The sequence below is a fragment of the Astatotilapia calliptera genome, chromosome 23 (genome assembly GCF_900246225.1).
Source record: "Astatotilapia calliptera chromosome 23, fAstCal1.2, whole genome shotgun sequence".
In the NCBI taxonomy this organism is placed as follows: Eukaryota; Metazoa; Chordata; class Actinopteri; order Cichliformes; family Cichlidae; genus Astatotilapia; species Astatotilapia calliptera.
Genome location: NC_039323.1, coordinates 37241982 through 37256771, shown reverse-complemented (window position 1 = coordinate 37256771; position 14790 = coordinate 37241982). Strand labels below are relative to the sequence as shown.

The 14790-nt window shown below is 40.1% G+C and overlaps 2 protein-coding genes across 4 annotated transcripts; one reads left to right on the top strand and one right to left on the bottom strand.

The window, feature by feature from the left end:
• Positions 1-58: 58 nt before the first annotated feature.
• Positions 59-4736, top strand: LOC113015782 (FUN14 domain-containing protein 1). Of its 3 annotated transcripts, none has more exons than XM_026158064.1 (5): positions 59-357; positions 769-937; positions 2460-2535; positions 3036-3164; positions 3452-4736. In XM_026158064.1, the coding sequence occupies exons 1-5, from the start codon at positions 135-137 to the stop codon at positions 3527-3529; spliced, it is 675 nt and encodes a 224-aa protein (XP_026013849.1). In that variant the 5' UTR covers positions 59-134; the 3' UTR covers positions 3530-4736. The 3 variants fall into 3 exon arrangements, with proteins under 3 accessions (XP_026013849.1, XP_026013848.1, XP_026013850.1); XM_026158063.1 differs by having other exon boundaries at positions 3036-3170; XM_026158065.1 differs by lacking the exon at positions 59-357 and adding an exon at positions 372-450 and having other exon boundaries at positions 3036-3170.
• A 213-nt stretch (positions 4737-4949) lies between these two features.
• Positions 4950-8477, bottom strand: cenpl (centromere protein L). Its single transcript, XM_026158062.1, has 5 exons — positions 8387-8477; positions 7331-7502; positions 6979-7233; positions 6321-6893; positions 4950-6238 (listed from the first exon to the last, which is right to left on the bottom strand). Exons 1-5 carry the CDS (start codon positions 8404-8406, stop codon positions 6164-6166), a joined length of 1095 nt encoding a protein of 364 aa, XP_026013847.1. The 5' UTR covers positions 8407-8477; the 3' UTR covers positions 4950-6163.
• Positions 8478-14790: the final 6313 nt, after the last annotated feature.

The window sequence follows — 14790 nt, the reverse complement described above, 5'->3', positions numbered from 1 at the left end:
TTCACACGCTAAGACATCATCGCATATTCAGTAATACATATTGACACATGGGTGTCAGTTTTCGCTCATAGATTATTCAAAAAGTGACTGCGAAGCATAACTTTTTCCAATCCTGTCAAACCACGCGACTCTTTATGCACCCAACCTTTATTTTTATGACGTCTTCACAGTCAGACTTGCAGAGTTGCTGCATTTTATCAAATAAAGTTGTTAAACTGCTTGAAGCCCAATCAAGCAAAATGAAAGCATTTCAACTGACGTGGCAGCGGCATCATAATGTGGGCGTGGTTTATCTTTGTCAACATCCTGATGACATAACTAGTTTCTCCAAAATGGCGACGGCGGATGAGAGAGAAGGTTGGTGTTTTGTTTGTTAGAAATTACCGTTGTGCGATCACAATTCGCATTTAAATTCGTTTATTTTTTCCTCCATGAGCAATAATCGAAAAGGTACAAGGGCTTTATCGTGGCTCATACGTGCTTTTTGGTCTCCGGTAGCAGAACCTTCGCGTCCAGGCTGGAAGCCATTTGACGCTAGCCAGCTAATGTTAGCTTCCAAACTCATTTACATAGAATAAGCACCCTCGGAGCCTGTGGAGGCTGGAGTGCTTTTGCAGTTAGGAGGACTTGAAGATTAAGCTTTGTTAATAGGACCACACAGGGTGCAAACAGTTCCTGAGCTGTTAGAAAATACACCCCGAATGTAAGCGAGGTGTAGCATATGCACATTGTAGCCCTTTAACTTTGTATTTCACTCCAATTTCATAGCGGGCCAGGACGACCCAGAGAGCGAAGATGAGGTTTATGAGGTTGTGGACCTGACTGAGTATGCCCGGAGGCACCAGTGGTGGAGTAGAGTGTTTGGGAACAATTCCGGCCCCATTGCTGAGAAGTACTCCGTGGCCACTCAGCTCATGATGGGAGGAGTGACTGGATGGTAAGGACTCAGGGTCTGTGTTCTCACTGGGACATATGTGGATCCAATTGGTGTTTAACACAGTAGCAAATGTTGGGCTATTTTGAACTTGGGACATTAATATGCAGAGAAATAATTAATGTGAGAACACACCGCTTACTTGTAGAGCTGCCATTGCTAAACCAATAAAATGATTCAGTGTATACATTAAAGGAAACTCTGTATGCCTTTACTTCCAAACAATATGTACTTATGCTGTTAGAGTGGCAGGTACTGTGTAGATTCTTAATCGTCTTTGCCATAGTTTTCTAGAGCTTGGAAATAAGAAGGCAAATGGTGGAAAGAGCTGGGTATTTGACCCCACATGAGGTCTCATAGTGGTTTCACCCTTCATTGTACTGACCTGTGCCTTTTTTTTTTACACTTTGGCTGGAGTCGGATGTCGTTGATCCACAATTGATAACTCGTGTGATCGATAGTGGGGCAACGACCTTAATGTCCACCTCCAAAGGGGACAACCCCCCACTGGGGTTTAATGGAGCGTTCCAGATTAAGCCGGAAGTTGGGATTTCCAAGTTCCTAGTTGGCATTTTCACCTGGGACGCCCCCTGAACTCAGAGCAGCCGCACCAAACCCGAGTTAACAATCCAAGATGGAAGCACCGAACTGAAGAGTAATAAAACTTTTAATCTGTGCTGCCCCGTTGTGTAATCGTGTATCTGTTTTGTTTTCCCCCCCCCACGCTGGGATGCACCATCTTGAATTCAGGTTCCTGGAACGCACCATAAACACCCGGGACTCTCCACAGTTTGTTTTTCGAACTTGATGAGTGGTGAAACATTATAACAAGCCTTAAGAAGTCCAGTATCCCTTTTTTCACACTGAAGAGTGGTGGGAGCCACAAGCCAATGTGCTCCCAAGAGCTGGGTTGTCAAGTTAGATCATGTGGATCATGAACAATGAGATTCATGGATGTAGTGAAGGAGGACATGCAGAAGGTTAGTGTGACAAACGAGGATGCTTGGGATAGGGTGAGATGGAGAGAGTTGATCCGCTGTGGCAGAAGAAGAATTGCGGTTAAAGATTCATAATGAGATAATGAGGTCGTTGTATAAGCAGTGCCTGTGAGCCAAAAGTTCCAGCCTCCAACTACTAGTTTAAGCCCACTGGTGACAGCAGACATCCCGAATAATAATAACAATAATAATAATGGTCATCTGTGAGAACAGGAGCCCTGGCCGCCTTTCTGTTTACATGGGGTAGCCAGTCAAAAGTAGCTCGATTTAAATGAAGGGTGAAAAGCTTAAATAGGCAATAGATGAACTGCAAAGCCTTAGTAATGATTCAGTAAAAGGACTAGATGTTGCAGTCCCTGATAATGCATTCCTTCAAATGGAGAAAGTATTGAGGGATGGCTACTATGAGGAAAAGACACATAATGACTGTTTTCAAGTATGAATCAGGCCCAGGGAAAACTGACATAATTGATTCCCCTTTAAATATTTTAAAGGAAGTAACCCACCCTTTCTCTTAACACTTACAGGTGTGCAGGTTATGTCTTCCAGAGAGTTGGGAAGATAGCAGCTACTGCTATTGGTGGCGGGTTCCTTCTTTTACAGGTAAGAGCACCGTAATGCTGTGATTGTTTAGGCTTAGTCGTTAAATATTTAGCAATTCTCCATCAAGAGTCATAGAGAAGTACGTGCTTTGTAAGATTAACATAACTCCATTGACAAGTGAAGACGCCAGCTGTACGACATGACACTCAGCTGGTCCCCCCTCTCCACCACAGAAAGGCGAGCATTGTGTGTCAGCTGGCACTAAATGGACACAGGCCATCTGGACACTTACAGGGTGCTTCAGCTCAGTCAGTAGCATTATTTTGTCGCTTAAAAGCATTCTTCATTTTGCAAGTAGATTAAACACCCGTAAAGTTAGACACCCAGATGACTTGATTATCAGGCTGAACACAAAATAATTTTTTAAGATGATATCAGAGGCCTACTGTGGACACATGCTTCCAGAAAGGGATTCTGTCCTTCAGAGTGCAGAGCTGAGGCAAATATGAAGAAGGACAAAGTAACGCTCATCAGTTTTGTTTTGTTGTCTGTTTCTGCAGATTGCCAATCACAGTGGCTACGTGCAGGTGGACTGGAAGAAGGTGGAGAAGGATGTGAACAAAGCAAAGAAGCATCTGAAGAAGAAGGCAAACAAAGCAGCCCCAGAAATCAACACATTCATTGAGGAGGTAAAGGTACCTGGAACAAAGCTTGCTCTTTCTTTATTTCTTGCTTGTTTTTCTGCTCAAGCTAAATGCAATCTTCCTTTAATTTGTATTATTTCAATATTGGGGGGGGGCATGTATTGGGGTCCATTCCCAAGCCAGCAGTGCCCTCTAGTGTACTTGTCGAGCTACTACACCAAGTAGCTGTGACACTGCAGGCTCAAGGCAAACCAAATCAGATGTTTCGAGGTGCTGGGGTCTGTTTTGTTTGTTAGTTCTGATTTGACTTTTCCCTCGTCTCTCCTCTGCAGGCGACAGATTTCATAAAGAGGAACATCGTCCTGTCCAGCGGGTTTGTCGGCGGCTTCTTTTTGGGATTGGCTTCCTAAAGGCCGCCGCACACACTACAATCTCCATTTACTGTGAATCATCACTTTCCTTCGCTTACCTCTCTGCTCCATGTGTGTTTTGATCAAAAGTGATCATGGGGAATTATGTTGAACACTAAACCACCTGTTCTGAATCAATCCTAGCTTGCTATTATCATTCGAGTGCTCATTTCAGAGGATGTGTGTGAGGTGGTGGGTTGGTAAGAGGATCGTGGGCCGTCGGATTGTACTGTGAACAATGCTTCCGAAAGCATCAAGCTGCTACAAACAAAACTTGGAGTGTCTTTTGTGTTTGCTCGTGCAAATGAGACTGTCCCAAGTGTTTGCCAGGTGGATTCTGTGGCATATGTGGGCGCCATTGTAAATATATAGCCAAGCCCCTTTTTCAGAGCTGTAAACAGACACGCACACAAGCACATACACACAAGTAAATATTATATAAACAGTATGGAAGGCGGCAGAGTGGGAAGGTAACACCAGCCCCCAGTCTGGTGCCTAGTTGTTGTTTTTTTTAAATTATTATTAGTATAGCTGTACAGTTTGTCGGGGTCGCATGCCTTTCAAAGCATGCTGGCAAACCCAGTTATGTTGGTCACACTGACTGGGGGGGTAAAGTAAAAAGGTAATTTTCCACTCTGAACTGGAGTCCATGCTGATAAAGAACACGTCATTAGTAAGTTTAATTTGTGAAGTATTAACCCCCCCACCCCCACAGTTTGTTCCCTAATTCCCAGCTCCACAATGCCCTTAAATGAAGGTTCGAGCATCTGCTGTGCCCTAATTACCACCATCACAAGCCATATGCCCAAAGAGACACTGGTCCAGTGGTTACATAGCATAATGGAGCTGCAATTTTGACTCCTACGCCCCCGCTATTGTCGTCATGCATTTGATGGTGTGTGTAGCATTAACAAACAGCGATGCTGCTGTGTTGTGCTTCATCATGTTAATCAGCTATAGGGGAGTCCAGTTATCACACGTTGCTTATTGTGTTTTGGTTTTTTTTGCCCTTTCTACTGGTGCAATATACTGTAATGTTTTAGCTGGTTTTTTGTTTTTGCATCCAGCTGGTATTTTGTATGCTTGTGTTTGTATTTAATATGATTTTGATAACTCTTATTTCCTGGTTTTATGTCTCCTTTGAAGTAAAGTTGCCCTATGCTGTTTTAAATGATAGTAACATTAAAAAAAGGATGCTTTTCATTTAGCCTTTGTTGTTTTTAAGCAATCTCAACAGTCTGGCTTTCTGTCTTTGCAGTAGCTGGATTGATAAAATCTTAAACCTCAGATTTGACTGCATTTATCAAGTTGGTGGTTTTCACTATCACCCGGGCTCTCTGCTGTAGCCTTGCATCAAATTGTTACCTTCCTACTTCAGTAAGAGAGATGATCAGAACTGGTAATGAATGCTGCAACAATCTTATGAATTTACCATTAATATATTTATTTTAGCACTTTTTCATTCACAGAACCACTGAGAGTACAGAGGCATATCAAAGCGAAATAATTTAGAGATTGAATATTCTTGGTGATTAACAGCCAACATATAGATAAATCTTTATTATTTTATAAAGCAACATTAGCAGAGTAAATCAGACATGGCAGCTAGTTAAGACCAAGCATGCAGACTGTAGCGTTATTCAGTGGTGTTATTAAGGTCCTGCTCACCATGTGCCACTTGTAGTTGTTCAAACATGAGAACTTACATAAAATCCTACTTCGCAATACACCTCCACCCCACTGCAATTGTTGATGGTGTTAAACTAAATAAGATAATTGATAAGAAATTCATTAACCTTCTAAAGGAGCCAGATTCTGCCATATCTAATTTACCTGCATGTGTAATATGTGCACTGCAGAGATGGATAATAATGATGTCCTTAGATAAAATATGGTCATTTTAAAATAATGAGGTCTCTGTTTGCTCCTACATTTAGTTTCATACATTTGATTCACTTTAAACTCCTAAAAAACGATCACGGGTGAGCACTGAAGCCCCACCCACCTGGTGTTTAAACTTTCTGTTATAAAGAGCAGCCAAGCAGATTTAAGTTGGATTAAAGGGCAGGACAATGGCGTTGACTCCTTTAGGTCAGGGGCTACATCAAAGCCCCTGACCTAAAGTTACTTTACTAACAATAAAAGCCAAAGCTCTCAGTCACACAGAAATCTAACATCTGCTTAGTTCCGTTGTGACAATTTGCTTCCTTTTTTTTTTTTTAATATCACTTGTTTGGTTTTTATTTATAACTATAAATGACAAAAATATACAAAGAGGTGAATGAACATGAATAAACATACAATGTATTTACAAGAAGAGCTGAGTGAGCGGACAAGAAACATTCAGATTTTATCCTCAATTTTTCATAATTACAAGCACAATCCTCCCTGTGCTGAGCTCCTGTAACGTCCCAGATCTGTAGTATGAAAAGGGGGAAAAAAATTAATATAAAAAAGCCAGAAGCCACTAGCCTGTGGTGAATTCATGTAAAGAGGCTACACTGTTTGTTTTTGCTCATAAAAGAAAAAAAAAAAGAAAAGAATAAAAGCCATATTTGTTATTCCATAACAGGTTTTGCAAACTGATATTGCAGAATTTGCATTTCCTCTTGCTGCAAAGTCATTATTTTGTGCTCAGATGGGCATTTTGAGAAGGGCACACTCTGTCAGCAGTGATAGGGTTGTGAGGACATATCTGCTGTTGGACATCTGAAACAAAAGTAAACCAATATTATTAGCAGGTTCTTCTTTCATTAAAAAAATAAAATAAATAAAGCTCTGAGGGCAGTACCTTGACCCTGCCGCTGAACTTGGCTGATCCCAGTGCAGATGAGACCTGACTCAGGCGTCCTGCTGACAGGTCCAATCTGAAATGCCTGTAGAAGTGGCTCATTAGGCCCTGCATGAACCTCGTCACCTCCTCGATGTCAATGCTTCTCGCCGTCTCCTCCTCCTCCCTGCTCTCCAGTGAAGGGGTCCTCACACTGTTCCACAGCTCCCACGCATCTTGAGGGTTAACTGTGTAGGTGATCTGCAACGGTGGCTCAACCGGAAGAGTCCAAATCATTTTGAGATGCTGGATGCTGGACTCTATGTGGCAGTTAGTCCATAATGCCGTTAGCCACTGCAGGAAGGTCTGGTTGATTTCCAGAGGGCCAAAGCAGCAGTCAAAGGTCTGCTGAAACCAGGATTTGACCAACGAGGTGAGATTCTCAGCCCCACGGCTGCCAAAGAGCGGCAGACAGGTGAAGTCCTTCGGAAGCGAGTGAAGATATTCAGGATTGCCATTGATGCAGGTCAGCCAGCCGCTCCACACCAACTTCTGCGCCTCATCCTTCCCTGCAAACACTGGCTTTGAATGGATCTGTGACGGGAAAGAAGACAGAGTAAAGCCAGCTCATACTGTGCCTGAAAACCTTCTCCCTGCCTCTACAAACTCCTGTGCTTACCTGTACGAGGACCGTCTCAGCATCATCGTCCGTCTCTCCCAGCCCCTGCACCACAGAGAAGGAAACTCTGAAGCTGGTCTGCGCTCCCTCAACCTCCACTGCCAAACCCTGCTGCTTCTCTGCAGTAATAAATGCCGAAAGCTGCCTCGAGTAGCTCCTGAGCTGGGTGTGTCTGAACTGGTAGAGCGGTGTAACGTACGATAGCTGCCACTCTGTCTTCACCAGTAAGGCCAGATCCTCTGGATTCACCTTCTCCTTTACCAGGGAAAGAGCAGAATGCAAAGGATGGCGATTCCATGTTCTGTTCTCCAGATAATTAATATATTTAGAAGAGAAACTTGCATTGACTCACAGTGATATTGTGTGACTTTGTTCTTCTGCTGGTGTTGAGCCTCCGCGCTGTCCATCCTGGGGCGTGGCCGAGCCTTGAAGCAGCGCCTAGGCAGCTGCGGTATGACTGTCTGTAGCTTTTATTTTTGCTCCTCCTCTGGGCCACAATGCTTTCGATGGGAGTCCTCACCACACTGAAAAGAAAAATTAGTCAATCAATACATGAATTTAAAAAAATAAATCAAACATAAAGCAACAATCTCCAGTTAAACTTGTGCTTTGAACTAGGAACACAAGTAAGGCTTTTGCAAAACCTGCACTTCTCATGTGCTTAAATACCCAATTTATTGGACTCATAAAACAAATTACCATTCATTTCATACACAAACACCATTTCTAAATATACTATAGACGCATTATAGCCACTGTGTCAACAACGTATTTATACTCAACAGACTGTACGGATGTGGACTTATTTTAAAGGTCAGATGCTCCCCTGTTTTAAAACAGCAGCAACATGTCAAAAAAGACCGAGGCAGAGCTAGCGGGCTAATGCTAGCATTAAAAAAAAGGCAAACTATCGTCCCGATCCTGTTTGGGCAATCCATTCATGTTTTTAGAAACCATGGAGTGACATTTAAAGTTAAACATTACACAGACTGCGCTTAACTAAACACACAAAAGCTTCAGTGCCCACTCCCTGCCACTTGTTTCATTTTGAAGGATGAAAAAAGGAGCTACGACTGCAAAACGTAAAAATTTGATTTATTCCAGTTCTTTGATGTGTAGGAGAGAAGCCGAACTGAAAAGTAGAAGTGAAAAAATCCTAAAATGACAAGTTTAACGTTGTATCAAGCCCGTGCATTTCATTAAATGCAAAACAACATTAAACCACCTAATTGCTGAATGTTGAATGGTGGTGGGGTCTCCGTTGTACAGACAACGACGGAAAATGCCGTTAAATTAACCAAAATGCGTCGTTGGACACATTGTTGCCATTTTTCCTTGCCGCAAAAGCAAATGCTTTGTAGAAAATAGCATTTGTATAGTGTAATAACGACAAAGGTAAAATTTCTACCTGTTTTGAGGTCGCTCCATGTCTCTGGCTTAGCGACAAAGGCTAAAAGTAAAACCGGAAACAAATTTGAACATCGCGCTTTCACAGGAGCCTGCGCGGTCAGACTCAGCCAATCACATCTACCCAAACAAGAAGTGGGATTTGTAGTTTTTTTCCCCCTTTCACAATTTATCGAAATCTAAAACGTTTTAATTTTTTTTACTTTATTTAATTTACACACACACATATAATTTATATATTTATATATTTTATTATTATTTTAATTGTATATTTTTTTATTTTTACATTTAGCCTTTGATGGCTTATTACCGAAATACTTGCTGTGACTGATATTCTGAGGGGAAAAAAAGCAATTTTTACAGTCTTTGAGGAAAAAGCCAATTTTTTTTATTTGAATATTGATGAGAAAAATATTAGACATAACATATTTTAAATTCGTATAATACATACATATATACATACATACAACATGAAAAAATATATTCTTTGAGATTAAAAAATTTGCTGCAGTGGAAAAACTATATATATATACATTTTTTTTTTCATTTTGTTTTGTATTGTTTTCACGAAGCAGCCATATTGATTCAGTGAATTTGCAGTTTATGGCCTAATCTAATTATTTATTAGATAACAATCTGGAAATACATTGAAATTTAGCTCAGAATCACAATATGATCAAATAAAACCAGGAGGTGAAAAGACAGAAGAAATATTGTGACTTTATAATGTCAATTTCTGCCAAACTGGTAATTTTGCAATGTTGAAAAATATTCTGTTATTAATATTTTTAAATATATCAGCTTACTTAGTTGAAAAACCTGAATTCTTATACTTTTCCCATTTCCCATTGAGTTTCTGTTATAGGAGGAAACACTTCTAAGGCACTTTGTGTTGAAGTGACTCCTCTCCTTTTGCTGGTTATTGCTCCCTAGGGAAGAATATGGAGCTGGAAGCATGTAGCAGTCTAAGCAGTCCAAACCTTGTTTTCCCTGTTTCCCCTTGCACTAATTCAGCTGACTGATGTCCCACTTTTTCTGCGCTGAAGCATCCTCCTTCGTATCTTTTTTGGCACGTTATTCTCTACATTACACCTCTATGCCATGAGGACCGAGCAGGATTGTAATACAATGTTATACAGCTGATTTGGTCTAAATTATTGATGATAAATCTATGTCAGCCTGGAGAGAAACAAAAGGTTCTCTGAAAAGCACAGCTAGTCAAAACGGTTTAACCAGCAGGACTGAAAATAATGTGTGCCAGGTACACATGAAATTTAAAGGTGAAGGTTATTTTTCTGTCAAAGCTATTAAGTGCAGGGCTGTCTCTCTGCGTATGTAGTGATGGTTTCAGGGAATTCATGCATGTCAGTGCAACCAGATGTATAGTGTATAAGCGTATGTGCATTTTTCATGAACTGCCAGTTTCACATGCAACCACCATAAAAAAAATATCCCCTTCCTTGTTACTATGGAAACAGAGCTCTTGTCTTTTTGTCATGTGTGCCGTTTTCCCTTTCCTTTATCATTTTCCTATTCATCTCTCTCCTTTCATTGCATACTTTCCTTCCAGTCTCACTTTTTTCCCCGAGCTGTGTGTGTGTGTGTGTGCATCAAATGGAGGGTTGTTCAGAAGCAGACAGTATGATGACCACATCAGCAGCCAATCGGATTATCGGTAGCTGCTGGTGGGCTTAAGCCAATGGGGGAAGCTGGCAGGTGATGCTCGAGGAGAAAGGATGCAGCGGCATGGAAACCGCAGAGGGTGCCCTGTGAGAACAGCGCCCTCTAGAGGGGGGCTGGCCGTCTGAGTTCATTATTTTGCTTTAGTGAAGTACCTCACCCAAACGCTTTTATTTTTTTCTTTTCAACCCTCAGTTGTAACCACTTTCATGCAAAGGTAATTTGTAATTAGAAAACATAGCTCTGCAATATATAAAACAAAACAAAAAACAAAAAAACACAACAAAATAAAACGGGAGAATAAATAAGAGAAAATTCGCTTTTTAACTGATTCCACAGAAGGAACCCCCTCTAAAAAAACAAACAAAAAAAAAGACATATCTCTCAGATATATGTTTTAAAGATAAAGTTAAATATAAAACTTCTTTACATTTCCAAGGAGCCAGACTTTAAAAATGGTCTTAAATAATAGTTCTCCAGGCTTTTTCTTTTGGACCTTGTCTGTCATTTTCAGTCTAGTCCCTGTACCGGACTATTTTCACAGGAATGTCTTTTGTTTGTTGGTTTGATAAGCAGTTTGTTCCAATTTCTTCAGTTGAATGTATGAGAAATAGCACATGCCTCTTAATAATAGTGTTTTTGCAATCTGGAGGTTTCCAAAAGGCTCTTAGCTGAAAACTTGCCACATCTCAGCTGTGTCCCTGTTTTTTTGTTTGCTTTTTTGGAAACTGGACTAGTGGAGAACAAAGGAAATGGCAAAAAGGCGTCATAGACAAGCTCGTTACTATTGTACTAACTTTGCCTCATATACTTACACATGTAGTAAATGACTGCATACATTTTCCAAATGATTCAAGATTTTTGCAGTTCTCTACGTCATATAAAATCCAGTGCAAATAGGGTGAATTAAGATGGACGTCTTTAATAAACGGGATTTGATGCCTTTTTTGCATCTTTGATTTGTTTTACAATAAAAGTGAAATTGGATTTTGTCAATTATTTATTAATTTATTCCACTTTCCCCCTCATTTTCTCCTTGGAACGATGTCTATTTAGGGTATTCAAAATGGAGCAGTGGGAGACAGGCCTTTTACCATCACCTCTACACTCAAAAAAGTCAACTAAGGCAGTTGTTTGATTAATTCAATAGACATTTGTCTATTTAACATGAACATATTGAGTTTAGGTTTTTAAATCATTATCAGTTGTTGGTTTAACATAAAATAACAAAAAGTTTAATGAACTAGATTTGCATTCTTCAGTTCAATTAAATGTAATTATTTTAAATCAACAACTCTAAAACCGATGCCTAGTGCGCATGCTCAAACTTCCCAAAAGTGAAGAGGCGGGAACGCGGAGAAGTTATATGTGTTCAGTGGACTGCCATTTCCCTCTGCGGAATCTTCCACAATACAGGTAAGTAATAAATAACTCAAAATATCTTAGTCAAACGAAGTTGTTTTGTCCATTAATTGTTTAACAATGTTTTTAATTCCAAATGTGTAAGTTGTCATTAGACAGCGGGAGTGGAGCAAATACAGTGAAAATCAGGTATTAGACGGTACCGATTGGCACCGTCTAATACCAGATTTATAATCCGCTCTGGGTATATTTATACTATTATTAGCATTTCCACTTCATTGTTTTTCTTTTTTTTTTTTTACCCGTTTTTGCAGTTAGTCTTATAGTGTTTTTAGCGGTTATTGATATGTTTAATTCAATATTTAACACGTTTGTAATTCACTTTCAAAGTAAATGAAGTTAGCTAAAGCTAGTATGGTTGTCTCATTGAACTTCTACCTAGCTCTGTTAGCATTCACTTTGGTTTTAAATGACGGTTATTGCAAGACATGGTCTTTGTTCACTTTTTTTATTATCATTTGCATTTTTTCTTTCTTTCTCTCTCCTTTTATTTTAAGCATTCAGCCTCTCACAGTAATGCAAGTTAAACTAGCATGCGCGATTTGCTAAATATTAGCTGTGTCCAAATTCAGGGGCTGCATCCTTCGAATTGACTTGATGCTAGTGCATGGGAAAAAGAGCATAAACACGAGGTCAGAGGAAAGGGCAATGGCGGATAGTTATGAAAATTGCCTGTCGGACCTATACCGCAACTACCAGCATCTTTATTGCATAGTGTGAAACACTGCTATTACATTTGGCAACAGATTGGATATTTATCTGTGAATTTTTTATTGCAAGAGGTATTTATATGTATTTGTATTTTTTTATACATTTGCAACAAAGTAAAAAAAAATCCACTGTGGAATTTTTATAAAATAATTTTTTCTGTTTTCTTTACCATAGTAACACCACAAAGAAAGCTGACCCCTTTTTCTGATTGTTTGTGCCTCCTCTTTAATACATGGTAAGCCTTTTACCATCATATATTTTTTATGATAGTTTTATGATTTAATCAAAGTGAAAAAAAGGTGCCAATAAAACTATCCTTAAAACTGCTTTTCTTTTTTTCTTTCAGTGACTTGTATGTGGCAGTGCAAGCGTTGTTCCATCAGGGAGAGTAGTAGGTACAATTATTGAAACACTGTACAGGGCTCGCAAAATGGCTAGCCCGACGTCCCAGGGCTAGCGATTTTTCCAGTCGGGCTACCAAAATCTATCTCTGCCCTGCCCGTCGGGCTGTCATAAGAAGGAAAAATATATGTCAATGCTTCTGCATTCTTTCGGAAATGTAGCTGGGTAATTATGTCATTGGCATCGGTGAGCCACTGTCAATATGTGACATATTGAAATCGCGTTTGAATTTGCGCTTGTTTTTTGCTTTCACTTTGCAATCGCGCGACCTGTGTATAGAGAGCGACAGCACTGATCTGTGAGTGATGATAATTTGTGCACCAATTCCTCTGACATCGTCTTATCAATCGTTAGCTTACTATGCAAACATGACAAGTGAAATCTCCCGCAGCTTAAACATGTGAGAGGTTGATCGCGCAGACAATCGCTGAGTGTTATGTGAGTGCGTGTGTAAAAGCAGCAGGATATTAATTGTAGTTCTGCTTAGCCAAATAAGACAGGTCAGGGTGAAGAAGTGACAGCCAAAGAAAAGCTTGCCACAAAACGGAAAAGTTATGACAAATCAGACTATAAGGCAAAAAGAAAGTGCAGCTTTATGGTTTCATGGACAAAAGAATTTCTGTGGCTGCAACATGACGAGCTATATAACCGGGGCTGCACATAAGTGGTCCGCAAGTGCGTATTTGCTGTCAAAATAAAAAACGCGCACAAGATAAGAAGTTGCAACGCGTGTTTGCATACATAAGATTTTCTGGAGGAGGACATATTTGTTTAGAACTCTTAAATATGTCGAAGAAGCTCCTTTAAGCAATTACTTTGGTTTTCCTCCACCTCCAAAGAAATGTCAGAAGGAGTCCGAACCACAAAAGAAGCGCGTATTCTCGCAAAAGTGGTTGCAGGAGGTGAGCTGGCTTCAAACAAATGATGAACACACAGATGTGGTGCAGAATGTGCCGTGAAAATCCCACTCTAGCGGACAAAAACAGTGCCTTTTATATGGATGCAAACGTGCGTTGCAACTTCTTATCTGTTGCGCGTCTTTTATTTTGACAGCGAATGCGCACATGCGGACCACTTATGTGCACCCGTGTAAATAACATAATGTTCTGCCGGGTGTGTTGTTGGTTTTCCCTCGATTTCTGAGTCGACAAGCGCCTTTGTTACTGGGACCAGTCATTTTAAGAAAGGCCCCCATTAGAAATGGATTATTGCTCAGTCTGCAATATCTTTCCCAGAACAAACACCAATTGCGAATAATATACTAAAAATAAACCTGAAAAATCTGTTTAGAACAGCATACTGTGTTGCAAAGAGTGAACTACCACTGGTGCAATTTAGCAGTCTTTGCAAACTTCAAAAAGCAAATGGCCTAGATCTTGGTTCCACTTGCCTCTTACTTGTGACTTTAGTGGAAATTTCAAATTCAGTATCTGACACAGACTGATTCATGTCCTACACAGACAGCACTGATGTCTGCATGGTCTTCTAAAAGCAGCTTTAGTCAGCTTAGATGTGAAGTGAGTGAAATATACAGTTGCGTTTTTAATCAATGTATTTGTTCTCTATTGCAGATTGAGAAGGAGTTTCTGCGAATCACCACAAAGCCTCTGCTATCTACTTTCTTTGCCGAGCTTGACCAATACGCGCCACGCTTAATGGAAATCTTTCTGACCAAAGGAGGGACACGTGGAAAGAAAATAAGAGGTCTCATGCTTGCCATCTCCAAGGTTTGTATTAGGATTGAGTAGACTTTGTCATAGGCAGCAAAAATAACTTTTATTTGGAGATGAAGTTGTCAATTTTGTTTCGGCTTAACAAGTGGTACATGCCAGGTTCTAACCTAAAGAATAATTATGCAAGTTAACTGATTACCCTAGCTTTAAGAAAAACAGACTGGTTTTGGCTCATATTATCTCCTCCTCCTCTCCAGCATGACAACATCCATACCAGACGAGCATGCATCTTGAAGTCTTTGTGCATCCACCTAAACGAAGACTATGAGAAGTTAATAAAGGAGTACTTGGTGAGCCATTGTGACAGCATGTTGTCTGTAACATTCTCATACAAATTGTGACGTTGCCTCAAATGCAAATCATTAAAATTAAAATTTTGAGATTAGCAACAAGACACCTGGTATTGGGGAAAGGATGTCTTGAATACCAAACAGTATTAAGCGTTGCAATAAAGAAT